The sequence below is a fragment of the Panicum virgatum genome, chromosome 6N (genome assembly GCF_016808335.1).
Source record: "Panicum virgatum strain AP13 chromosome 6N, P.virgatum_v5, whole genome shotgun sequence".
Lineage (NCBI taxonomy): Eukaryota > Viridiplantae > Streptophyta > Magnoliopsida > Poales > Poaceae > Panicum > Panicum virgatum.
In genome coordinates this window covers 15344174-15371047 of record NC_053150.1, presented here as the reverse complement: position 1 = coordinate 15371047, position 26874 = coordinate 15344174, and the positions used below count along the sequence as shown (strand labels likewise).

Below are 26874 nucleotides of genomic sequence, written 5' to 3'. Positions count from 1 at the left end.
GTTATAGACAAGTTTAGATCTTATTTGGTTGGAGCAAAAGTCATTGTTTACACTGATCATGCAGCATTAAAATACTTGCTCACCAAGAAAGATGCTAAACCTCGTTTAATAAGATGGATTCTCTTGCTCTAAGAATTTGTTCTTGAAATAAAAGATAAAAAGGGAGTAGAGAATACGGTTGCAGATCATCTATCGCGTATGCAGGTTACTAACTTGCAGGAACCTCCGATAAATGACTTTCTACGTGATGACATGCTTCTAAAGGTGACGGACTCTACCCCATGGTATGCAAATATCGTGAACTTTATGGTTGCGGGATACGTGCCACCAGGGGAGAACAAGAAAAAGCTGATCTACGAGAGCCGTCGACACCTTTGGGACGATCCATACCTATACAGGGTATGCTCAGATGGTCTGCTGAGATGATGCGTACCCGCAGCAGAAGCCATACAAATCATCGAGAAATGCAACACTGCAGCATATGGAGGCCACTATGGAGCATTCAGAACACAAGCAAAAATCTGGCAAAGTGGTTTCTTCTGGTCAACAATGTATGAAGACACCAGAGAATTCATTCGAAGTTATCGAAGATGCCAGATGCATGGTGGCATAACAACTCGCAATGCAATACCCCTCACCAATAATCTCCAAGTCGAACTATTTGATGTTTGGGGCATCGACTTCATGGGACCATTCCCGAAGTCCCAGGATTGCGAGTACATATTGGTGGCAGTGGAGTACGTATCCTAATGGGTGGAAGCACTACCATGCAGAGCTGCTGATGCCAAACATGCCCGGAAGATGTTCCATGAAGTCATTTTCCCCCCGGTTTGGAACTCCAAGAATGGTCATAAGTGACGGAGTGTCACACTTCATTGACAAGACCTTCTGAAACTACCTAAGGGAGTTATGGGCCAAGCACAATATTGCCACTCCATACCACCCACAAACCTACGGTCAGGCAGAGACATCCAATAAACAAATCAAAAATATCCTGCAGAAGACCGTCAACGAGATGGGAAAAGGATGGAAAAGTAAGTTGCCTGATGCACTCTGAGCGTACAGGATAGCATACAAGATCCCCATCGGAATGTCCCCATTTCAACTCGTCTATGGCAAAACATGCCATCTGCCAGTGGAACTAGAACATAGAGCCCACTGGGCCATCCGGCAATGGAACATGGTTTTGAAGCAAGCCGGAAAGAATCGACAGATCCAACTGGTAGAATTGGAAGAATGGAGAGAGAAGGCTTACCACAGTGCCAAGATTTACAAGGACAGAACAAAAAGATGGCTCGACAAGAGGATCAAGCCGAAGGAATTCAAACCCAGAGATAAGGTATTATTGTTTAATTCTAGGGTCAAACTCTTCGGCGAAGGCAAGCATCGAAGCAAGTGGAAGGGGCCATATACTATCATCAATGCATCATCACACGGAGCCGTCACACTTCAAGAGGACGAAGGTAAGTTATTCAAGGTAAATGGCCAGTGTTTAAAAGTTTTTCATATGCCAGATAACTCTAGTGAAGAGTTTGATATTATAAATTTAGTAGAATTCAACACATATCAAACTCCTCAGCCCCAAAATAAAATCCAAAACCACTTGCATGGGGGTCACCTCGTGCCCCCCGACCTGTGAGAGAAAATTGAGAGCCAGAGCGGCCCAACTGGGGCCGGCTGAACACCTGGGTCGGCCGACCCCACTGGCAGCGAGAGCCCTTCAAATTTCATATTTGAGCTCCATCAAATGGCCACTTCTCATTTCCATACGTGCCGGGCTGCAGAAATAAAATTTTCTCCCGGTTTTAGCTTTAAAATAATCCTCTCCTTCCTCTTTCTTCCTTACCTCCATCTTGATCTTCTTGCTCTCATCCCCTCCACAACTCTGATCATTCTCCATGGCCGGCAAGACAATCGTTCCGTTCAACAAAGCCTCATCCACGTTCGCCCTCGAGGGAGAACTCTCGCCGGTGAATCTCGCCCTTGCAGCCATGGAAGTCGACCAGGAGGCCGAGCACATTGCCAAGACACCATTGGCGGTCATCCCTACACCAGCATCGAAGGAGGAGGCGAGGAGCGCCAATAGGGGGTCGGCCGAACCCCTGGTTTGGCCGAACCACCTCGGTGGCCCCTCAGCCTCCCGTTCGACGCCGCGCACCGTCAGGAAGATCTCTGCCAAGAGGGGCAGGTGCCCAGGCTCAGGAGGTTCTGCACGTACGGCGACGGGGATGCTCGTGTCGAAGGACGTCTCAAAGCGCCTCTTCACCGATCCGCTTCCGCCGTTGCCGCTAGAGGAGGGACAAGAACACGTGTATTCTCTATACACAAAGAGTTGTGATGTCGTTAATCATAACTATGTAACTATACCTACACGTACGACCGTGACACCTTCGCTTCCACAACGTTTTCACGTTGTGGGCATCCGTACCCCAGGTGGTGGGTACGGCAAGGGGTTGATGCCCGGACTCTCTCCTAAGGATAAAGGAGAAGTAGAGTCCGTAGCATCCTCCCCTAAGGGTGCCAAGCATGTCAAGAGATACATCCCCCCTCCTCCGATTATGCGTCCCGGTGGGCAGTTTGAGAGCGATGATGAGCAGGTCCTCAAGGGACCTAAGGTCACCCAGCTCCTCCGCACAGTGATCAAACTGCGCGATGGGCATAAGGAGCTCAGCGACCGCGTGACGGAAGTCACTTTAGAGCTCAAGTCCGTCAAGGATGACTACGATACGCTCCGCCGCGGTCTAGGCGTTAAGATAGAACGTCTAGAGAAACGTGTTGAGAAGGGCAACCATTAGACTACACATCACCCTTCACAGTTATCATTGGGCACATTACCACTTTACTTTTAGTATTTTTTTTCATGTATTTTCCCTTCAAATGTAATGTGCCCCCATATTTGATAATTCAATAAAAGATCAACTCCCCGGTCTTCAAACCGGCAGAGTTTTGTTTTGTTTCCATATGTTTTTGAATGAGATCACAGGCAAAAGACCAGTGTGGGGGAGTAGCACGTACTTAACACAGCACACAACACCGAAACGGACCACACACAAGAAGGGCAAGGCTAGAAGGGCCAACCTTGGGCTGGCCGACCCATGGGTTCGGTCGAGACCAAGGAAAGCCCATCTCGGCCCTGTTTTCTCCTGGACCTCGGTTTGTATCTCTACTCCTGTTTCCCCCTATATTCCAAAAGAAAATCCTGCACAAATAAATAAGAATTAAAAAAACCATGCACTTCATGATAAAATTTGCATACTCTTTATTCCTTGTGTTTACCTCATTCTTGTGAACCAATTCATGATAGGGACCCCATGCTAATCTAGTAACTGACTTTTCGGATATGGTTAAAATGAATGGAACCTAGTTCTCCCTTGCAAAGTACTTGGAATTTCTTCTAAAAAAATAAAAATTTAAAAGCATGGCTCCTCGTTTGTTTATAAAATTCCTATCCAAGGCCATATATTGTTCAAAACTTAAAACCTTCTACATATGCAACTTGTTATCTCTTTGAGCTTTGTCAAATTGTTGTGACCCTTTTTGAGAGATGCATTTCATACTCCCATGATCAAGATCACGTACACTCCACATATTTTGCCAACTTCTACACTGGAAGTTGTGCATCCATTCCACAAAATAAAAACTCCATGTTATTCATGACTATTCTCTCCAAGTTGAAAGGACATGGGCTAGTAAAAAAAATGGGCACATGAAGGTCCAAAGCATTCAAAAGAGAAAGAAAAGAAATTTGGACACATGAAGGTCCAATGTGTTTCAAAAGAAAGTTAGCCCATGTCCAAAAGAAAATAAGAGAGAAATAGCTCATGAAAGGAGTTCATATATCATCCACAAATTGCACACACTTGCACATCTTGATCAAGTTTTATGACTTGTTTCTCCTAAAGGATCTGGTCTTTGACTTAGCAACACAAGAGGGATAGGTATGCCTTCAACTTTTCCCTACCCTGAGCTCCACATAAGCCTTTCTAGAGGTAGGAGAAAAATAAGGCAATAATTTGCCTTGGTGAGGGATTCAAAAAGCAAAAAGAGAGATCCGAGAGTACAAACTGAGGAGCTGAGCTATGTTTTGATTTTAAAAATTAATAAAATCTAAGTATCTAAGCTCGGGAGACTAAGGAACCTGAAGTTTAAATCGTTCCAAGTTTTAATTATCAAGATAAGCATGGTAGACACTCAAAAAGTTCACAAGTCTGGGAGAAAAATTGGAATAACTTGTATGCAGGTTTCTTCGAAGGAGTTGCATCCACTTTAGTCTTCGCCTCTTTACTCGAGGACGAGCAAAGGCTAATTGTGGGGGTGTTGTTGACGGTCCTTAAGTCAGAAATAAAGCCGTCAACTCCTGCATCTATTCATAACTTTCAAACACCAAAAGTAGCTATAGGGCTTAATGCTAACCATTTCCTCAAGTTTTGGTGATCCTTGGATTGCAGGCACCCATACCCGGAATAGAGCAAAAATAGACGAAAGAGGCAACACAATTGCACAGAATATCCGACGCTGCATCATACCAATAAAGAGGGCCCACAAAACATACCAAACCGACCAACCAAGCCCCGGCACTGACCATCTGACATCAGAACCCACCAGGCAGTGTACCAGAGAAAGGCGGTGGCCAGAGGCGGCCATAGGGGTTCGGCCAACCCCACATGGCAGAGACTCAGGCTGAGTTTTGGCGGGAACGTCGTTCTTATCCTACAGAAGGCGGTTGTCAATGTTCCCATATCTGTTGAGGGCGGGAACCGACCTTTGGAGCTACAAAAGGGGCCTTCACACACTCTCTCAAGGCATTCCCATTCACCATTCCATTCACTTGTTGGAGAAGTAGTAGTAGGACTCCACTTGTATCATTAGAGTAGAGGGAGTGTGCGAGGAGGAGGATCGGGGAAGAGCCGGACTTGTCGGCCTCTCTTCGTCTTGTACCTCGACGGGTATGAATCACTTGAGTAAGTATCTAGAGTTCATCTTCTGTTAAGTTCTTGATTTAGTATTCTTAAGTTATTTATTTGTTTATGGGTTCATCGTCCGTTATCCTAACGGACACTCTAATAGAGGACCCCTGATAAAGACGGGTAACCCTGTGCAACGCTAGAGTATGTAGTCGAAGGCTTAAGCGTGGTGCTTAGGTCCTAGATTGCCTTTGTTTGCCTCATGCTCCACAGTATTGTGGGGTAGACCGCAGGTGGTGATAGCCCTGTCGGTCCGCTACGAAGCTGCTTTGTGGTTAGTGTACTCCCCCCAATCTGAGTACGGCGTAGAGCCACAAGTCGGAGGTCCCTAACAGTACCTGGGTCAGACCGGTGTCTGAAGTAAACATGTGACGAGGCTAAGTTTACCTTGCCTTGATCTTTAACCTTAGATAAACCACACTACCCAAAGCTCGCCTACTTCTTATTCTCCTGGGTTAAACTAGATAGAAGGTCGTTACACATCCGTTCCCTGTGAAATCTTGATACCCTGAATACTCTCCGGGTGAAGTGCTACAACGGTATCTTCTGTGCGCTTGCGGATTACTCTGTGATCTTTAAGAAATACCAACATCCGCCATCTTCTTCTGTGCCAGCAAGAAATCCGTTAGAGCATTCTGTGTTCCCACGCAAGGACGGTTGAAAACCTATGTGTTGTTGTGTGAATTTTTAAATTGCATGTTGGTTGTTGGGATGTTTGTGTTCATTTTCGAATGCAATCTATGTATGTGTTGTTGACTAAATCATGCTAGATGGTTGAAGACTTATATGTTGTTGAATAAATTGTGTTGGATGTAATAAAAATATTTGTTATTACGAAATTGTGAAGTTCTTTTCCACCGAATGAAATTGCTTACCCAACGAGAATATATTATTTGTAGATGGATCAACAATGGATGTACGGCCAGCGGTGCCCACAAGTATTATTTAATGGTCTTAAAACTTTCCTCGATGCTGCTGAGGCCCACAAGTCGTCGAAAGGTTTCATGTTCTGTCCATGCCGCATTTGCAGAAATCAAAAGGAGTTCTCAAAAAGACATACTCTACATGTCTACCTTTTTGAAAAGGGTTTCATGGATAACTATACTCTTTGGACCAAACACAGTGAACTTGGAGTTCCGATGGAAGACAATGAAGAAGATAATGATGATGATAACATCCCAGACTGGGCTCACTTGTATGAAGCAGGTGCCTTTGAAGATGAACCAATGCATGAGGCAGAAGCAAATGCTGCAGAAGAACAACAACCACCTGACGAATTAGGTTAGGTTTTAGTCGATGCACACAGAGATGCTGAAGCTTTGAAGGAGTCAAAGAAGTTTGAGAAGATGTTGGAGGATCACAGGAAATTGTTGTATCCAGATTCCAAGCAGGGGTTAAAAAAATTGTGCATCACACTGGAAATGCTGCAGTGGAAGGCAACCAATGGTGTTTCCGATAAGGGATTCGAGGAGCTACTAGGACTTGTAAAGAAGATGCTTCCAGAGGGGAATGAACTGCCCCCGACAACTTACAAAGCCAAAAAGGTTGTTTGCCCTCTTGGGTTGGATGTACAGAAGATTCACGCATGTCCTAACGATTATATCCTCTATCGCGGTGAATACGAGGAACTAGATGCATGTTCTGTCTGTGATGCAAAGCAGTATAAGATCAGGAAAAATGATCCTGGTGATGTCGACGGTGAGCCCGCAAGGAAAAAATTTCCGGTTATGGTGATGTGGTATTTCCCAATAATACCACGCTTGAAGGGCTTGTTCAGAAACGAAACAAATGCTAAGTTTATGCGGTTGCACAAAGAAGAGCGTAAGCAAGATCAGCTGATCAGACATCCTACAGATGGGTCTCAATGGAGAAACGTGGATAGACAATTCCTAGATTTTGACAGCGACCCAAGGAACATAAGGTTTGGTTTAAGTACAGCTGGAATGAATCCATTCGCGAGTGGGGGAGCAGTCACAGTACATGGCCTGTGACCCTTTGTATGTTTAACCTTCCTTCTTGGCTATGCATGAAGAGTAAGTATATATTGATGCCGACGCTTATCCAAGGCCCCAAACAACCTGTCAATGATATTGATGTGTACCTAAAGACCGTTGATTGATGAGCTTTTATTGTTGTGGAAGACAGAAGGTGTACATGTGTGGGACGAGTACAAACAAGACAATTTCGACCTCCGAGCATTGCTTTTCGTAATCATCAATGATTGGCCTGCACTTAGCAACCTTTCCAGACAGTCGAACAAGGGATATCAGGCCTGCACCCATTGCTTAGATGAAACCGACAGCTTGTATCTGAAAAATTCTCGGAAGGTCGTCTATATGGGCCATCGTTGATTTCTTCCCCTCAAACACCCCTTGAGAACGAAAGGGAAACATTTCAAAGGGGAACTGGAAACTCATGCTAAGCCAATGTTCCGTGACAGAAAGCATGTTTTCTCGATGTTAAAGGATGTTCATGTAGTGTTCGGAAAGGGTCGCGGCAGCCAACCAGTTCCGAATGATGAAAATGGCCCTGCACCGATGTGGAAGAAGAAGTCTATATTGTGGAAGCTACCTTATTGGGAAGTCTTGGAGGTCCGCAACGCAATTGACGCCATGCACCTGACAATGAATCTTTGCATGAATGTACTAGGTTTCCTTGGTACTTATGGTTAGGGAAAAGATACACTCGAAACAAGACGTGACCTGAAAGAAATGAAACAATGAGAAGATCTTCAACCTGAGAAGAGAGAGAAGGGACAACACTACTTACGTTCTGCTAGCTACACTCTCAGTAAAGAGGAGAAGCAAAGCATGTTTGATTGCTTGAATAATATAAAAGTACCATCCGGGTACTCGTCAAATATACAAGGAAGATTAAACATGAAGGAAAAAAGTTCACAAATTTAAAGTCTCATGACTGTAACATCCTGATGACACAATTGCTTCTCGTTGCATTGAGGGGTATTCTAACGGAGAATGTTAGATTGGCAATCGTGAAGTTATGTGCTTTCCTCAATGAAATTTGACAGAAGGCAATCGATCTAGAGAAGCTCATACAACTACAGAATGACATTGTGCAGTGCCGTGTCAGCTTTGAGATGATATTTTCACCTTCATTCTTTAATATTATGACACATCTCTTGGTTCATATTGTCAAAGAGATAAATATTCTAGGACCTGTATTCCTACACAATATGTTCCCTTTTGAGAGATACATGGCAGTTCTTAAGAAGTATGTTCGTAATCGTTCTCGACCAGAAGGATGTATCGCCAAGGGCTATGAAACAGAGGAGGTCATTGAGTTTTGTGTTGACTTTATTAATGATCTTAATCCAATTGGGGTCCCCATGTCACGCCACGAGGGGAGATTGAAGGGAAAGAACATACTAGGGAAGAAATCTAATATGCACATCCCAGAGAGTGAAATCCGCAAAGCAAAATTCACCGTTCTACAAAATTCATCCCTCGTGGCTTCATATATGGATGAGCACATGAATATCGTAAGGTCTGAAAACCCAGGGAAGCCTGAGATAACTTTGCTGTTTGGCTTAGAGCAAAATTGATGGGTGACAGCACAATTGCAGAGCAACTTCAATGGCTGTTAAGGGGCCCATCAATGACAATCATGCAGTACCAAGAGTACGAGATTAATGGGTATACATTTTACACAAGAGCTCAAGACGAAAAGAGCACCAACCAAAATAGTGGTGTGTGTATAGACGCAATAGGCAATGATGGAAATAAGGATAGCTACTTTGGAGTCATAGAGGAGATATGGGAACTAGAATAAGGGCCTTTGATGATTCCTTTGTTTTGGTGCCAATGGTTGAACCGAGCTGGAGGCGGCATAACGATAGACCGGTGTGGGATGACAATTGTGGACTTCAAAAAGATTGAATATAAAGATGAACCATTCGTCCTAGCCAAGGATGTTGCATAGGTATTCTACGTGAAGGACATGTCAAGCAAGCCTAGGAAAAATTCAGTCAAGTCCGACCACGAGCCAAAATGCCACATAGTTCTTCTAGGAAAACAAAAAATTATTGGAGTTGAGGATATTTCGGACAAGTCAGAAGACTTTGATCAGTTTGATGACCGTCCTCCGTTCTCGGTTGATGTTGACCCAAGCATCTTGTTAGCCAAAGAGGACGCTCCTTATTTACGCCGCGATCATGACCCAGGGACGTTCGTAAAAAAATTGTAAATATTTCATTAAATAATATTGAGTCATAGTATCCATTATGTTTTATTTTATTGTTCATCTGATCAAGTGAGTTATGTAATAATATATATTTTTTGTGGTCACTAATAATATCAATTAGTATTGTTTACCTATATTTTAATTGCTCGTTTTGTGTTTGCATCTTCAACATGATCCCCTTCATTGTCTACTCCGCTATTACCATTTTTCTTGATCTAAATAGCATATATTAGCATTTTCGTGAATTTTTTTAAATATGTTACACACAAAAATATTTAAAAGGAAAATAAAATAATTTTTATACGCATATACCTATATTCTACAATTTTTTCATAATGAAAAGTATTATACAATAATTTTGAATGTTCAAAATATTATATCCTTCTATTTTAAATGCATTTATCAATGTTTTACACATTACAAAAGCATAATCCATTACCAAAATAATGGCTGCAAAATATTAAATTTTTTGTTGTACTGGGCAGAGCCTTGGCCCGGTACTAAACTGTCTCCATGAAATTTTCCCGCCGGAGGAGGCAGTTTAGTACTGGGCAGAGCCTTGGCCCGGTACTAAAATGTCCACATTAGTAACAGACCATCATAGCGCACGGTACTAAATGTCCCAGGAGCCAGTTTAGTACCGGGCGTAGCCACGACCCGGTAATAAACTGTAACACCCGGTTTATAAAAGAACATAAACCGAGCAATCATATACGTGCCAGGATCAAGTCACACGTATATACAACAGAATGAACAGTATATCACAGCACATATCACGAATAAGACATAATAAATCGAAATACGAATGTTATTTATTACATAAATGACAAAAATGTCTGATACAGCGGAAGCGAAGTACAAATACGAATAAAACTCTCCGAAGCTGAGCAGGGCGCCACAGGGACGTCGACTGGGAGACGAACGCCTAGAAGTCCTCGTAGTCCTGGTAGCGCTGAACGAACCCCCTCGTGTCGGCAGGAACTGAGCAGCAGTAGCGTAGCCAAGAGGAAAAAGTAGAGAAGAGGCAAGAGTGAGTACACAACTTGTACTCAACAAGTATAACACAAACTATGAGGCTCTAAGGTTGGCTGACTCAACTGCATTAGCTTTTAAGTGTTGGCAAAATTTTATTAAGACTAATTACTACAAGTTGGTGAATTACCATTAACCCAGTTACATAGTAATTAATCAAGATTAAGCATGTTACTACTGAGAACCAAACCAAAACCAAGCCACCAAGGTAACCCCGAGAGGCACCTCCCTCGTCGGAAGGAGACAACCCTACTAATCAAAAGGAGGATCTGGGCCGCTCATAACCGTGAGCACGGCTAGTATACCAGTTTTACACTCTGCAGAGGTTGCACATCTTTACCCACAAGTCGTGAGCTACGCTAGAGGTTCATCACACTTCCTTAGGTGAGATGACTAGCGACTCACTACGAGGCCGTTACAAAGAATCTCGTTGGTAGGGAGTAACCGCGAGGGTGGATCGGCGGCTATGGAGCAGGTCTAGTGGGCGTCAAGACACGAAGCACAGACGAGGCCACTCAGTACGAGGGACATAGAAGCTTACCGCCCCTGCCCCGCAAGTAAGTTACTCCAAACCAAAAAGACCTAATTATTACGCCAAGACCGTCCCATTCCAGTCTTGTGGTAGCGCTGTTGTCCCAGATTGTCGCTCTATGAACCGGTCCTTATGGAGAGTGGCCAACCAAGCACTAAGCACCGTGCTGGCCCCCTAAACCATGTTTCTAACAAAAACCAATTTTAACGAGACGTGAGCCACCCAAGCACGAAGCACAGAGGGCCACTCTCAGAATTAAGTTCAAGTAAACCATTAATCAAATTAATTAAAAGGACCAGAGTGTGTTATAGCGCAGTAACCTAGCACAACTAACCAAAATGCAACCCAAGGATATATATAAAGGATATAAAGTGGCTAGGAAGTCCTTATAGGCATACAGTATTAAAATGCAGTATGAAACTGTATTTAAAAGTGATAGGTTGTTCATGTTATACTTGCCTTCCTCGTACTGCTCCTACTGCTTCTCAAAGTGCTCGGAAGACGGCTGCTCTGGAAACTGGTACTGGGGCTCCTCAGATGGATCAACGTCTACTCACGAACACATGGCCAAAACAATGCACCATAATAAGCATACAAGAAAACACTGACAAAAACTAAGAAAAAGTACATCAATACATAAAAATAGCACACTAAACTAATCTAAAACTTTTCTACGCGTTACAACGATCGCGTGGATATAAAGAACGCCTAAAACGGAGCTAAAACGCATAATCTAGGCCAAAAACAAGATCCAGGGACCTATTTGTGAGAAAACTGAAGTTCCAGGGGGTTTTCTGCAAAAACCGAGGACCTAAACGTAATTAAACCTTAGTTCCAGGGTCTAACGTGCAAAAAGGCAAGGGCTGGATGGCGGGTTTGATTTCTGGAAAGATCAGGGGCCTAAACATAAAAAAACAGGACTTAACTGTGAATACTGTTGACTAAGGCTGGACCGCGGGTTGATTCTCTAAGAACTGAAGGGCTCTTTAGCAAGTTTGCCAGGCCGAAGGGGTACGCGCGGATCTGATCCGTTGGATCATGATCCGGCGGCTCAGATCAGAACGTTACACGTTCTAATCACGGGCGCCCGTGCGGGATCGGGTGGCCAGGATGGGTTGAGTGCGGAACGGCGGCGATAGTCGCCGGAGACAGGGCCCCCGCGGCGGCGATCTCACTGGAGAAGGCCAAAACAGTGCCCCTGTGCATGGTTTGGCCTGGGATTTGGTCCAAATGCTCGAGAACAGCATGTATGATTCACTGGAACACTCGGAGAGGCGGTTCGGGACTGGGAGAGGGGTTCTCACCAGCGAGGGCGGGTCGGCTGCCACTAACCTCGTCGGAGTTCACGTTCAGGCCGAGTCAAGGCTCAAATCCGGGTGCGAGCTGGTGCGTGCGCGCGCGAGGTGCCGGGGCATGTCTATTCTAGGCTCGCTCGGGGGGGCTGCCGTGCTGTAGAGGCTCCGCCACGGCGGAGCCATGGCGCACGCGGCGGCGGAGCGCCGGTGCACGCTGTGCCAAAAACTGGAGGGACCTACGGGCTAGGTAACCTGGCGCAAAGGTTAGTGGACAACGGGTTGGTGCTCACCGCGGTTTGAATTGGGCCGGGGTGACGCGAGGAGTCGACGACGGCTGGATTCGGCGGCGAGTCGCGGCGGCGCCCAAAGAGGAGGCTGCTGCAGACCTCCAGAACCGGCGGCGGAGTTCCGGGCGGGATTTGCGAACCTTCGCGCGTAGCCCCGCGAGTGCTTGGGCGTCGCAGAGGGGTAGCAGAGTCCCGGGTCCACGGTGGCGCGGCGCCCTCTGCTCCAGCTGCGGGAGTGCGGCCGGCGGCTAGGGTTTTGGGGGCGCGCTGGTAGATGGGAGGGGGCACAGCAGATCTCGGGCGGTTTAAAGGAGGCGGGCCGGAGATCTCGGGGTCCGGGCTCGGGATGGAAGGCCGGCGGTGATCGCGGCTAGGGATCTCGGGGCCGTTGCGCGAGCGCGAGGGATGCGGGGAAGATGGAGCTGACAGGCGGGCCCAATTCGTCAGCGAAGGCGAGCGCGCGGTGCGCTGGGCTCGGGCGAGGCGACGCGCGAGCGAGCGTGCTGCGGGAACAGGCCGTCCGAGCGGGCTTTGGGCCGGGAGCGGCGCTGGTCGCTTGCTGAGCGGCGTGCGTGACGCGGTGGCGTGCGGGCCGAACGGGAGGCGGGGAGAAGAGCTGGGCCGAGCGCTGCTGGTGGGCCAAGCGGAAAGGAGGGGGAGACGGGCTGGCTGCTGGTGGGCCTCGCGGGAAAGGAAAAGATGTTTGCGGGCTGGGCTGGTGTGGGTTTTGGGTTGCTATGGCGAGGGATTTGAGTTTTGTTTTGGGTTTTCTTTCTATTTCTCCTTTTCTATTTCTAAAACTAACAAACACATTTGAATTCAAATTCAAATTTGAATTCAAACCACACTCACTCAATTAAAAACTATGCATCAACATGAATGCAACAACAAAGTTAAACCTAAAATAAATTTTAATTACTTATGAAACAAAAGTGGATTAAATGCAAGTCTAAACACAATAAACCTTAGAAATTTAATTAAAGCCAATTAAATTTATTATTAAATAGAAAATTTAAATTAGGGTGTTACAAATCCTACCCCCTTACAGGAATCTCGTCCCGAGATTCTGGGCTGGCTAGCAAAGAGATCCGGGTATGTCTTCATCAACTCCTCTTCCTTCTCCTGACAAATCCTCCGGAAGGACATCCGGGAATTCAGACACCACGCAGATACCATCCGTGGGTCTAGCCTCCATCTGATGAAGAAAACCAGAAGGCTCTGTAGCACTGACTGTCACCTCTTGGCCATTAGAAGCTAACAAGTGAACTGACCGCTGAGCACAATCAACTCTGACTCCCCACTTGGCAAGAGTATCCATTCCCAGAATCACATCAATACCCTTGGTGTCTATCACCATCAGATTTGTACTGAACTTTACTCTTTCTATGGAAACACTGACTCTGGGGCAGAAGATATGAGACTTCAATTGTCCTCCAGGTGAAGATATTAACATGCACTTCTTTAATGTGTTAGTGCGAATACCGTGATGCTCGACAAAAGACTGTGCAATAAAGGAATGCGTAGTACCAGTATCGAACAGCACCGCAGCTGGATATGAGTTGACCATGGACGTACCAATAACCACATTCGGAGACTTGGCTGCTGACTCGGCCGTCACATGGTTCACCTTCCCCTGTCGTGGTGCTCTGGGTTGGGCTGGGCGCCCCTCCTGCCGTGGAGTCGGTGAAGGGCGTTTCTGTGGACAACTTTTGGCATAATGACCTTTTTGCTCGCATTGGTAGCACATGCGGTGGTGGTGAATGGCGCTACTTGGTTGACCTCCATGTGAACTTGGCATCACATCTTGCATCATTTCTGCTGCTTGCTCTTTGGATTCCTTGCGACCGCGTGGCTGAATCACCTTCATAGTGATAGTCAACCCATCAACATAATCATAGAGAGCTTGATTCCCGACCTGTGTATCTCTAGAGCACTCAGGATCCTTTCTCCTCTGGATGGTCTGTAGCTCATCGACCGATGGACTGTTGAGGAAAAGGGAATCCTCTGCCAGCTGCTCTTGATGAGACCTCTTTCTCTTTGTACCGGAGAACAACCTCTGGTTCCTCCTAGTTGTGGCTTCATCTTCAGTCGCACGAACTTGACGACAAGGAACGCCATAAAAGTGGCAACACGGACAAGCTTTCTCACCATCACCCATTGCACTGCCTCCAAGGTCTTTTTGTTCTGCCGACATCTGAGCTGGGGCAAAGAGGAAACACAGATTGGTAAGGTCAAGGAAGAGAGAAAAACTCCATTATTCAAGGTTCTATCCTATTTAGACAACATTGCACAGCCATTACTGCTGATAACTCCAGATAGGTGTTACATAAATCCGAAAAAGCATAACTCTTCTGTTTCATCTGAGAGATTCTCAAATTCTCCGGTACCATTTGTAGGCCGGGGTGTCACATCCCTACCCCCTTACAGAAACCGACGTCCTCGTCGGTGAATCTCTGGAATTTCACATCCTCTTCGCGCTATCCTTCTTCTCAACAAGACAGAAACCCAAGGCATGATAAGGTAGAGAGGATAGAGTGGATGGTTTTACCCCCAACAATCTAACTCATTTTATTATTTAATTAACTTTAACTTAAGATTGATTTTCATTTGAACAAATTCAACAGCTAAACTATGCAATCAACCAAAAATCCAAATCAAACATGTTGCATAAAGACAAGCATACAAATTTATACTATAGCCGAGTTTAACACACAACTCGACTAACACAACGCGTCGCAGAACGTGCTATCGTATTATTATAAAGGGTCACCTAGCTGATACTCATGGTGGTCAGCTGACTGATTCAGGCCAAAATCTACGTAAACTATTCTTTAGAGAGAGAAATCAAGGCAAGATGAGTAAAAGGCATAGAATTCAAGGGGTATAATAGTAAAATAGTTTCAGCAGACAAGGATTGGAGAGAAGAAGTCCTAAAACTCGACCAGTTCTATCTAGGCTTCGTCCTACAGTCGATACGGCTCTGATACCACTCTGTAACACCCGGTTTATAAAAGAACATAAACCGAGCAATCATATACGTGCCAGGATCAAGTCACACGTATATACAACAGAATGAACAGTATATCACAGCACATATCACGAATAAGACATAATAAATCGAAATACGAATGTTATTTATTACATAAATGACAAAAATGTCTGATACAGCGGAAGCGAAGTACAAATACGAATAAAACTCTCCGAAGCTGAGCAGGGCGCCACAGGGACGTCGACTGGGAGACGAACGCCTAGAAGTTCTCGTAGTCCTGGTAGCGCTGAACGAACTCCCTCGTGTCGGCAGGAACTGAGCAGCAGTAGCGTAGCCAAGAGGAAAAAGTAGAGAAGAGGCAAGAGTGAGTACACAACTTGTACTCAACAAGTATAACACAAACTATGAGGCTCTAAGGTTGGCTGACTCAACTGCATTAGCTTTTAAGTGTTGGCAAAATTTTATTAAGACTAATTACTACAAGTTGGTGAATTACCATTAACCCAGTTACATAGTAATTAATCAAGATTAAGCATGTTACTACTGAGAACCAAACCAAAACCAAGCCACCAAGGTAACCCCGAGAGGCACCTCCCTCGTCGGAAGGAGACAACCCCACTAATCAAAAGGAGGATCTGGGCCGCTCATAACCATGAGCACGGCTAGTATACCAGTTTTACACTCTGCAGAGGTTGCACATCTTTACCCACAAGTCGTGAGCTACGCTAGAGGTTCATCACACTTCCTTAGGTGAGATGACTAGCGACTCACTACGAGGCCGTTACAAAGAATCTCGTTGGTAGGGAGTAACCGCGAGGGTGGATCGGCGACTATGGAGCAGGTCTAGTGGGCGTCAAGACACGAAGCACAGACGAGGCCACTCAGTACGAGGGACATAGAAGCTTACCGCCCCTGCCCCGCAGGTAAGTTACTCCAAACCAAAAAGACCTAATTATTACGCCAAGACCGTCCCATTTCGGTCTTGTGGTAGCGCTGTTGTCCCAGGTTGTCGCTCTATGAACCGGTCCTTATGGAGAGTGGCCAACCAAGCACTAAGCACCGTGCTGGCGCCCTAAACCATGTTTCTAACAAAAACCAATTTTAACGAGACGTGAGCCACCCAAGCACGAAGCACAGAGGGCCACTCTCAGAATTAAGTTCAAGTAAACCATTAATCAAATTAATTAAAAGGACCAGAGTGTGTTATAGTGCAGCAACCTAGCACAACTAACCAAAATGCAACCCAAGGATATATATAAAGGATATAAAGTGGCTAGGAAGTCCTTATAAGCATACAGTATTAAAATGCAGTATGAAATTGTATTTAAAAGTGATAGGTTGTTCATGTTATACTTGTCTTCCTCGTACTGCTCCTGCTGCTGCTCAAAGTGCTCGGAAGACGGCTGCTCCGGGTACTGGTACTGGGGCTCCTCAGATGGATCAACGTCTACTCACGAACACATGGCCAAAACAATGCACCATAATAAGCATACAAGCAAACACTAACAAAAACTAAGAAACAGTACATCAATACATAAAAACAGCACACTAAACTAATCTAAAACTATTCTACGCATTACAACGATCGCGTGGATATAAAGAACGCCTAAAAAGGAGCTAAAACGCATAATCTAGGCCAAAAACAAGATCCAGGGACCTATTTGAGAGAAAACTGAAGTTCCAGGGGATTTTCTGCAAAAACCGAGGACCTAAACATAATTAAACCTTAGTTCCAGGGTCTAACGTGCAAAAAGGCAAGGGCTGGACGGCGGGTTTGATTTCTGGAAAGATCAGGGGCCTAAACATAAAAAAACAGGACTTAACTGTGAATACTTTTGACTAAGGCTGGACCGCGGGTTGATTCTCTAAGAACTGAAGGGCTCTTTAGCAAGTTTGCCAGGCCGAAGGGGTACGTGCGGATCTGATCCGTTGGATCATGATCCGGCGGCTCAGATCAGAATGTTACACGTTCTAATCACGGGCGCCCGTGCGGGATCGGGTGGCCAGGATGGGTTGAGTGCGGAACGGCGGCGATGGTCACCGGAGACAGAGCCCCCGCGGCGGCGATCTCACCGGAGAAGGCCAAAACAGCGCCCTTGTGCATGGTTTGGCCTGGGATTTGGCCCAAATGCTCGAGAACAGCATGTATGATTCACTGGAACACTCGGAGAGGCGGTTCGGGACTGGGAGAGGGGTTCTCACCGGCGAGGGCGGGTCGGCTACCACTAACCTCGTCGGAGTTCACGTTCGGGCCGAGTCAAGGCTCGAATCCGGGTGCGAGCGGTTGCGTGCGCGCGCGAGGTGCCAGGGCATGTCTATTCTAGGCTCGCTCGGGGGGGGGCTGCCGTGCTGTAGAGGCTCCGCCACGGTGGAGCCATGGCGCACGCGGCGGCGGAGCGCCGGTGCACGCAGTGCCAAAAACTGGAGTGACCTACGGGCTAGGTAACCTGGCGCAAAGGTTAGTGGACAACGGGTTGGTGCTCACCGCGGTTTGAATTGGGCCGGGGTGACGCGAGGAGTCGACGACGGCGGGATTCGGCGGCGAGTCGCGGCGGCGCCCGAAGAGGAGGCTGCTGCAGACCTCCAGAACCGGCGGCGGAGTTCCGGACGGGATTTGCGAACCTTCGCGCGTAGCCCCGCGAGTGCTTGGGCGTCGCAGAGGGGTAGCGGAGTCCCGGGTCCACGGCGGCGCGGCGCCATCTGCTCCAGCTGCGGGAGTGCGGCCGGCGACTAGGGTTTTGGGGGCGCGCTGGTAGATGGGAGGGGGCGCAGGGGATCTCGGGCGGTTTAAAGGAGGCGGGCCGGAGATCTCGGGGTCCGGGCTCGGGATGGAAGGCCGGCGGTGATCGCGGCCAGGGATCTCGGGGCCATTGCGCGAGCGCGAGGGATGCGGGGAAGATGGAGCTGACAGGCGGGCCCGATTCGTCAGCGAAGGCGAGCGCGCGGTGCACTGGGCTCGGGCGAGGCGACGCGCGAGCGAGCGTGCTGTGGGAACAGGCCGTCCGAGCGGGCTTTGGGCCGGGAGCGGCGCTGGTCGCTTGCTCAGCGGCGTGCGTGACGCGGTGGCGTGCGGGCCGAACGGGAGGCGGGGAGAAGAGCTGGGCCGAGCGCTGATGGTGGGCCGAGCGGAAAGGAGGGGGAGACGGGCTGGCTGCTGGTGGGCCGCGCGTGAAAGGAAAAGATGTTTGCGGGCTGGGCTGGTGTGGGTTTTGGGTAGCTATGGCGAGGGATTTGAGTTTTGTTTTGGGTTTTCTTTCTATTTCTCCTTTTCTATTTCTAAAACTAACAAACACATTTGAATTCAAATTCAAATTTGAATTCAAACCACACTCACTCAATTAAAAGCTATGCATCAACATGAATGCAACAACAAAGTTAAACCTAAAATAAATTTTAATTACTTATGAAACAAAAGTGGATTAAATGCAAGTCTAAACACAATAAACCTTAGAAATTTAATTAAAGCCAATTAAATTTATTATTAAATAGGAAATTTAAATTAGGGTGTTACAAATCCTACCCCCTTATTAAATAGAAAATTATTGAAAATATTTGGATATTATAGGAAAATTTTAGAGACTTGTAGAAATTTATGCAAAAATTATATGCTTTTCTAGAAAATCATAGAAAATAGATGGAAAATCGTAGAATTATGTACTTATTGTTGAAAATTATTGGAGAATCATGGAAAATCATAGAAAATACTTGGAAGATCGTAGAATCATGTACTTATTGTTGAAAATTGTTGGAGAATCATGGAAAATCATAGAAAATACTTGGAAAATCGTAGAAAATAGTTGGAAAATACTAGAATCATGTACTTATTGTTGAAAATTATTGGAGAATCATGGAAAATCGTAGAAAATACTTGGAAAATCGTAGAAAATTGTTGGAAAATCATGTTATTATATATCTAAGTTTAATAATTTTCATATTGTTGCATTATTATGTATTTAACTTGTAAATTTAAATAGTTAATGGCATAGATATATTATGTAAATTTTGTTATTGTTGGATTGTGTGTCAATTAATGATGTATTCAGCTTGTAAATGTAAATTGTAAATTTATCATATTTTGTTGCATTAATTTATTATATATGATGTAATAAATGGGATGTCAATTATTTGGATAATTTGTTATATGAATAACCTTAAGGCATAGATCACGACACGTAATTCCATATAAAAACTCCACATCATATTTAATTTCATGTATCACACGTAACTCCGCATCATATGTTTGCATAGGGATCGAGATGGATCCCTTTCAACGTGATTTCGAAGACGAGTACGCCCTCCATGAAATGATCCAAGAAGGCACCCAAGCCGCAGGGTGTTTCCAAGAGGATGAAAACGAGGATGATGGTAGTATCTCAATGATACCGGTGATGGCGATGCCGACACTATAGAAGAAATGCATGTGGAAGATGACATCCCCAAGGTATATAAAATTCGATCACAGGATATGAGAGATTTATGTATGTCAAACGTGTAGTAATATATATAGGACAGGGCTAATCCCTACCCTGGGTACCCAGGAATAACTATTCCATACCGGAGCCCATCGACTCGCGCCCCTCCGCACGCCCGAGAGGTGCTGGGTTTTTTCGACGCCCGGTTTTTCCTCGCGTTTTTCACGTCCCTGGTTTTGAACGCAGTCCGGTTTCCTCTCCGTCCGTCCCGCGCACGCACGTCTCGTGTGCAGTTCTGGAACTGTTTTTTTTCCCTCACTGGAGTCTGCGATCTGGCCGCGCCGTGCACGACTACGCCAGCAGTCTTTGACGGGTTAAGCGTCGTGAAATCTTTGTAGCGTGCTTGTGAACCGTAAAATTCTCGATTATTTACAACTGATGAAGTAGTGTAATCGTAAAAAGTTATACTATCAACAAATATACAATCACGGTAGCGTTATCAGCATGGACACAAAAACTTCAATTCTATGAAATTTATCATCAAAGTCAATTCATATCCTTGTCACAAACGTCACAGACGACATGTGTGAACATGAAAGGCCTTGAATTCTACGTAATCTGGCAACCTGTTAATTTCCCAATCTCATATAACAAAACATGTTGATGCAATAATCTTATTATCTTACACGTACCATACATTTTTTTCTGAGCACACAAGATGAAGCCATATTGGCATCATTATTTTTATCATCTGCCAACTTACATTTTCATAAAAATCTATACAGAGGCTTTAAATATACTATCCTCACATTGAAACTTAGAATCTATCTGCTATACCATGGATGCTCTGCAGAAAATTCATCTAGTGGTGAACAGGGGGAATCAAGGGGAATCGTCCCTAAACACCTAGGCCCCATTTGGCCGGGCTCCGGCAGCTTCAGCTCCAGCCACTGTAGCTGGCCGAACCAGTGCCACACAGGCTCCTAATGGTGATGATGGGTACCCCTCAAAGATGGCGCTTTCAATGGAGATCATTGTGTCCACCTCGCATCCTAAAAAAAAACAATTGAACATGCTAGAGTCATACTTGTAGATTGACTTCCTAAAAGTAATTTCAATGAACATTTTTAAGAAAATAAATAGCTATTGCATAAACACCAAGGTATTTAGGAGCAGGAATTAAATCACTAGCTGAACTAGAGAACGACTATTCAATAGACTGTGCGTATCAAGCTAAATGTCAACTTGTTCTAGCCGATGTTTTGTCACTGATCTAGAGGAGGTAGGCCACACCATGAGATGCCAAGGGGAACATGGCTGGGGACAGCCCTGCAGTTTGCATCACACAACTGGATCTTAGGCTTGTGTGATTGCAGATATTTCTAAACAATGTTCAACAAGGCGGCGTTCCGCGCTCGCCTAGGCGGGATTAGTCGCTGGGAGGGGTTCTGCCTCACCTAGGGGGTAGGCAGTACCCTAGGCGGGCTGGGACGTCGGACGACGACGGCAGAGTCTCGGACGGAGGTTGCGGCGGCGGCGGGAAGGTCGGCTTGTGGCGGCGGGAAGGTCAGCTTTTGGCGACTGCAGAGGAGGAGGCAAGGATGGGCTGGGGGAGAGGCTTCGGCATCAATCCACGCCGGCGAGGGCGACAGCAGCGGAGGAGGAAGCAGGGGAGGGTGGGGGCGGCTGTCAGGGTAGCGAAGGAGGAGGCAGTAGCGGGCAGGCGGCGGCAGCTGTGCAGCAAAGGAAGAAGCGGGTGGAGGAGGAAGCAGAGGTGGGGGAGGTATCAGATGGAGATAAGGTGGAGTTAGGGTTGGGACTTGGGTTGTGCTACTTTGATGGGCCTTTTTGTCCAACTTTAGGCCCACTGCCCCCACTAGTCTTCAGATTTTCTTTTCCTTTAGAGATATAATTGACGTGTATAGAAAGGTATATATACATGTACAACACCGCCTAGAAAATCGCCTAGAATCGCCTAGGCTGGCCTAGGCTCGCTTAGGCTCTAGGCGATGGGTCACCGCCTAGCGCCTAGCCTAACATTGTTTCTAAATTCAACGGCTTGCTTTTCCTTGATCGTCCACCCATCATAGGATCCTCCATCTGAATTGCAGCAGCACCTTTGTATTTTTAAGAAAAATCATGTAAGAAACGGCATTAAAAATATGAAAACTCTATAGCTACAGCTCCGAGAACCCAAACTCATATGACATGCAAAGATTAGTTCTAAAAACATAATCATTTTATCCTTTCTGAAACCAAAAGAAAACCTCCCAGCATTTTGCTTAAACTAAACATATTCAGTTCGGTTGCAGATTATGGTTGAAACAATAGCCCTTTATCACCAGAAATATGTGGAACTCGGTGAAATTAGCGCCAGCACCTATACCTATTGCATATAATCACACGTCATTCCAAGAGAAATTTGGGATGTTGAGGCAAAAAAAAAAAGAAATTGTTGATCAATACTCTGTACAACTGGTAATCAATAAAAAAATAGCTAGCTGAACTACCTATACAGATTAGCCCACGGCAAAGCATACACAACTTCATATGACGAGGGAGCAGAAATACAGGTAAACAACTGCAGACATCCAACAATGGTCTTTCGGGAATACAATTACGGCAAAATATCCGGTGGAAACCAGGTACCCGGTGGAATCATGAAAACTTAAATTTCATCAGTTGGATACAAAACATGCGGTCCAGATGAGGTTCCCAGATCAGAGCACATTTTCATGATCAACTCCCCGCGCTCTACTTGAAGCATTTCACATTAAACACCCTATTCTATGGAACATTTGTGGAAAAACCCCTCCCGTGTCTTCTCCTCCACGCCTCCCCTGCTCCTCCTCTGTTCTGTTGACTCCCATGGCTTCACTTCTCCTCTACGCCTGTTGTGTTGACTTGTTGCCCCCAAAACTCAAATCACGTCGAGCTAGGGTTTTAGATGAGGCATCGGCTCCGCAGCAGCTCCACTCCTCCACTCGAAATCCCATACTATTGAAGATTGTGCGTCAGCACGGGGGCAACAGGCGGTGAGAAGGACTTCTGGAACGACAGCGGTGGCGACGCCGAAGATGACTGCGGCAGGTCAGCTCCCATTGATACTCTGCACTGTTGATTTGCTCCCAGATTTACTTCACGAGGTGCACATTACCCTAGGAGTTTCTCATCCTAGGTATTGATCCACACAATTGTGCTTTTGTGAGGATTGTTTTAATTCTCCTGTAGTATTACTCTTCCCCTAGATGAACGTGGGATGCTCAATGTTCATTTCTTTGCCTAGCTACATATTATTTGTATGCAGCTATGCTACATACTTTCCTTTAGAAGATGCTTCATCTATGGGCTAGCTACCGAATCAGTTAAAATGATGGCAGACTATTACCTTTTTCAGTGTGCCTGCACAAATATGTGATAATAAGCTGAAAATGGAGTTGACATAGATTCTAGATGCGTGGCTTTAGGAATGTTTCGTATCCTTTCAATTCTATGATATTATTTTGACCATCTTTTTAGCTATTTGAGAGGAAGTTTTATGTGAAAGAGTAATGGTTTTGTTAGTCACTAGCACTGATGTTGGATAGTGCAGTGAAAAGATAGTGTTCCCCTGCTGGCTCTTACATTCAGAAACCATATTGCAAATGACTGCCAGCTAGTATTTCAAGGATGTGTTCCTTGATTGAGATCTAAATTTCTCTATATGATTCACATGAAGTCAAAAAGATGAAAAATTACTATAAATGTGACTGTTTGAGTTAATCTTTTAAATCAACTCTAATAATCTTGCTTGTTAAATTCAATCTTAAAGTGTGTACCTGGAATTAGCATACCAATTCCATCTCAATATGAAAGATCTTTGAGCTCTTTTTCTTTTGCCTCTTTTATGTTATTTTTTTTTGTTTTGAAGAAAACAATTGCAGCATAGTTTTGCATTCATGTTATATAGTAGAGGTGGGAAAAAGCATGATGCCAATTTTTGATCTTAACATCTTGACCTTGTAGAAAGGATGGAATTCAATCTTAAAATGAGAAATGCTACTTCACTTCATTTGCATGGCGTGTTATCTGATACAGAATCAATAATCCAAATGGAAGCCACTTTGGGTGTGGAATGTACAACTCCACAAAAATCACAGAGTGTACCATTCGATGTAAGAAAATGCATTATTTTCTACAATTGTTATACACCATGTAATGTGTTTGTGCTTTCTTGTGTAGAATTTGTCCTTCACGTTGGAAAGTGAGAATAGCACTTTGGGTATGGAGAATGCAACACCACAAAAATCATGGAGTGTGCCATTGTGTGTAAGCAATTATGTGCTGTTGCAAAACATTGTTGATATTTACAAACCATATAATTGGAATGTTGTTTTTTTTGTGCAGGGATCATCTTACACACCAGAATGTGACGACTCTTTAAAGCCAGCAGTTGGCATGACATTTGAGGACATAGATTCAGCCAAAGAGTTCTATAAAACCTATGCGGCACATGTTGGGTTTCCGGTACGTGTGGATCAGCACAAGGCAAAGAATGGTTTGGTGACGAATAAGCGTTTCTACTGCTCAAGAGAAGGGTTCCGTAAGGCTAAAGATGAGACACAATCTGAACCTGAATGCAGTGGGAAAAGGAAATGTGAAAGGAAAATCACACAATGTGGATGTCTAGCAATGATTGCTCTCAAGCGGACAAAGGAAAGTAAATACATCATAACCACTTTTGTGGAAGAGCATACACATGCGCTTGTCTCACCTAATAAGCAGCATCTCATAAGATCAAATAGAGAAGTTGGCGAGAAGGTCAAGATTACATTGTTCAATTTTCATAGGGCTAGTATTGGCACTTCAGATGCATATCGTTTCCTTCGTGTTGGCCTTGGAGGTTTTGAGAATGTTGGGTGCACATTAAGGGACCTACAAAATTATCATGGGAAGTTAAGGTGCTTGATAAAGTCATCGGATGCTCAAATGTTTGTTGACCAATTGAGCAGAAAGGCGCTTGCAAATCCAGCATTTTATTTTGATTACATCATCGATGAGAAGGGCAGGTTAGTCCATGCATTTTGGGCAGATGCCACTTGTAGGAAAAATTATGCTCATTTCGGGGATCTAGTATCTTTTGACTCTACATACAGCACGAATGAGTATAATATGATATTCACACCCTTCACTGGAATCAACCATCACAAGGCAAATGTGTTGTTTGGGGCTGCATTGCTATCAAATGAGAAGATTGATTCCTACACATGGTTGTTTAAGACATTCTTGAATGCAATGGGTGGTGTTGAACCTGCTGTAATTATAACTGATGAAGATGCCAGCATGAAGATTGCCATACAAAATGTTTTCCTAACATCAGTCCATAGGCTATGCATGTGGCACATACTGCGGAAGGTTCCTGATAAGGTTGGTCCTGACCTCAAGGAGGATGACGATTTCCATGCTTCTCTTAGTTTATGTGTGTGGTCGTGCGAAACACCAGAAGAATTTGAGGATCGATGGGCAAGAATTATGATACAATATGGATTGAAAAACCATGAGTGGTTTGCTGGGAGGTTTGATATCAGATCATCATGGGTACCGGCTTACTTTAGAGACATTCCTTTGTCAGGGCTTTTGAGGACCACTTCTAGGTCGGAAAGTGCCAATTCTTACTTCTCTCGTTTCATTGGGTTTAAGCATGCTTTGGTTGAGTTTTGGCTTAGGTTTGATACTGCCTTGGAAGATCAGCGGCATAAGGAGCTAGAAGCTAATAATGTGACTCTCCACACAACCCCTGTCTTGAAAACATCATGGGGAATGGAAAAGCATGGTAGTGAGCTCTTTACCCATGAGGTCTTTGAGGAATTCCAGCAGGAGCTGCTAGCTGCTAGAGAGTATTGTGTCTTTGAAAGCATGCAAAAAGATGGGGACTTAAAAATCATGAGAGTAGCTGATAATTCCAAAAAACTAAGGCTGGTACAGCTCAATACATCCACAATGTTTACTTCCTGCTCATGCATGCTCTTTGGAACGCACGGCATACCATGCCGGCATATTATCCATGCCCTTAGAAGTGCCAAGATCGATGAACTCCCAAGCATGTATGTACTGAGAAGGTTTAGGAAGGACTGCAAGAGAGAATCTGTATTGAGTGCAGATGGTATCTTGTTGGAGGAAAGGGCCAATAGTCCGGTGAACCCAGTGCTGCAAAAATTAATTTCAGACACATCCAATAAGATAGAATCTTTGTTCGTTCAAGCTAAGAATTCACTTGATGCTATGCAAATTTTAAGGGACGGTGTGTTTGCACTTGGGGACAGAATAAGCGATATGATTCCAGCCAAAGAACTAAGTAGAACTAAAGAGTTTGAAGACTTTTTAGGATGTCCGATTCCGATGCAAGTTGAAATCCATCCCCCCAATGATATCCGCTCAAAGGGAAGGATCAAACGAATCAAGGGGCATGCTGACAAGGGGCGACAACAAAACAAAAATGAGCAAAGAAAGAAGAAAGTGCTACAGCCACGAAGGTGCAGCACATGCAAGAAGGTCGGATTGCATGATCGTAGAACTTGTCTCGAGAAAACAAACAACCAATGAGCTAGGTTCTTCTTTTATTCTTAACCAATCTCTCTATATTAAGTGTTTCATACATTATCTCCTGCTAGTAACTCAATCACAAACTCTGCTTGCAGACTTACAGTTGGAGGGAGCAAGGTAGTTTGGATGCTGCAATGTGAAAAGGAGTGCTGCTATGAAGCTGTCTTGCTTTTGTATGGGTAGTACTAGTACACTAAATAAATGCACCTCATGCAAGCCAAGTTTGTATGATTGTATATTGCTCGTCGCAGACATTTAATGTAATTAAGATTTGATGTACTATAAAAATACCATTTAGTTGTAACCTTGAGCCATAGCAATACTCCATGGTTTCCAGGTTCATGTGATTGAGTTGTGCTTCTTTACTGGGTGCATAACTAATTAAGTTATGCTTCTTGGCTCACCATATAAAACCATCTCAGTTCTTGACCGGGAGATATTCATTTTGAAAAAGGAAAAAAACAGACACCTCATGTACAGCTTCAATAAAAATTATAAAAAGATGTCATCACCTTTAAATAAAAAATGAGGTCATGGGCACATTGTTAAACCAATTGAGCTTTTCATGCTCTTCTGAATTG

The 26874-nt window shown here is 44.9% G+C and overlaps 1 protein-coding gene across 1 annotated transcript; it reads left to right on the top strand.

Moving 5' to 3' along the window:
* The first annotated feature begins 6103 nt into the window (after positions 1-6103).
* Positions 6104-26640, top strand: LOC120677958 (protein FAR1-RELATED SEQUENCE 5-like). Its single transcript, XM_039959137.1, has 4 exons — positions 6104-6245; positions 23717-23865; positions 23933-24019; positions 24098-26640. Exons 1-4 carry the CDS (start codon positions 6104-6106, stop codon positions 26291-26293), a joined length of 2574 nt encoding a protein of 857 aa, XP_039815071.1. The 3' UTR covers positions 26294-26640.
* Positions 26641-26874: the final 234 nt, after the last annotated feature.

Bases quoted from the DNA above. Each gene is read 5' to 3' on its own strand.
- LOC120677958 (XM_039959137.1), top strand. From the start codon at position 6,104: ATGGAAGACAATGAAGAAGATAATGATGATGATAACATCCCAGACTGG. The intron at 23,866-23,932 runs GTAAGAAAATGC...TTTCTTGTGTAG, and splicing joins CACAGAGTGTACCATTCGAT to AATTTGTCCTTCACGTTGGA. The intron at 24,020-24,097 runs GTAAGCAATTAT...TTTTTTGTGCAG, and splicing joins CATGGAGTGTGCCATTGTGT to GGATCATCTTACACACCAGA.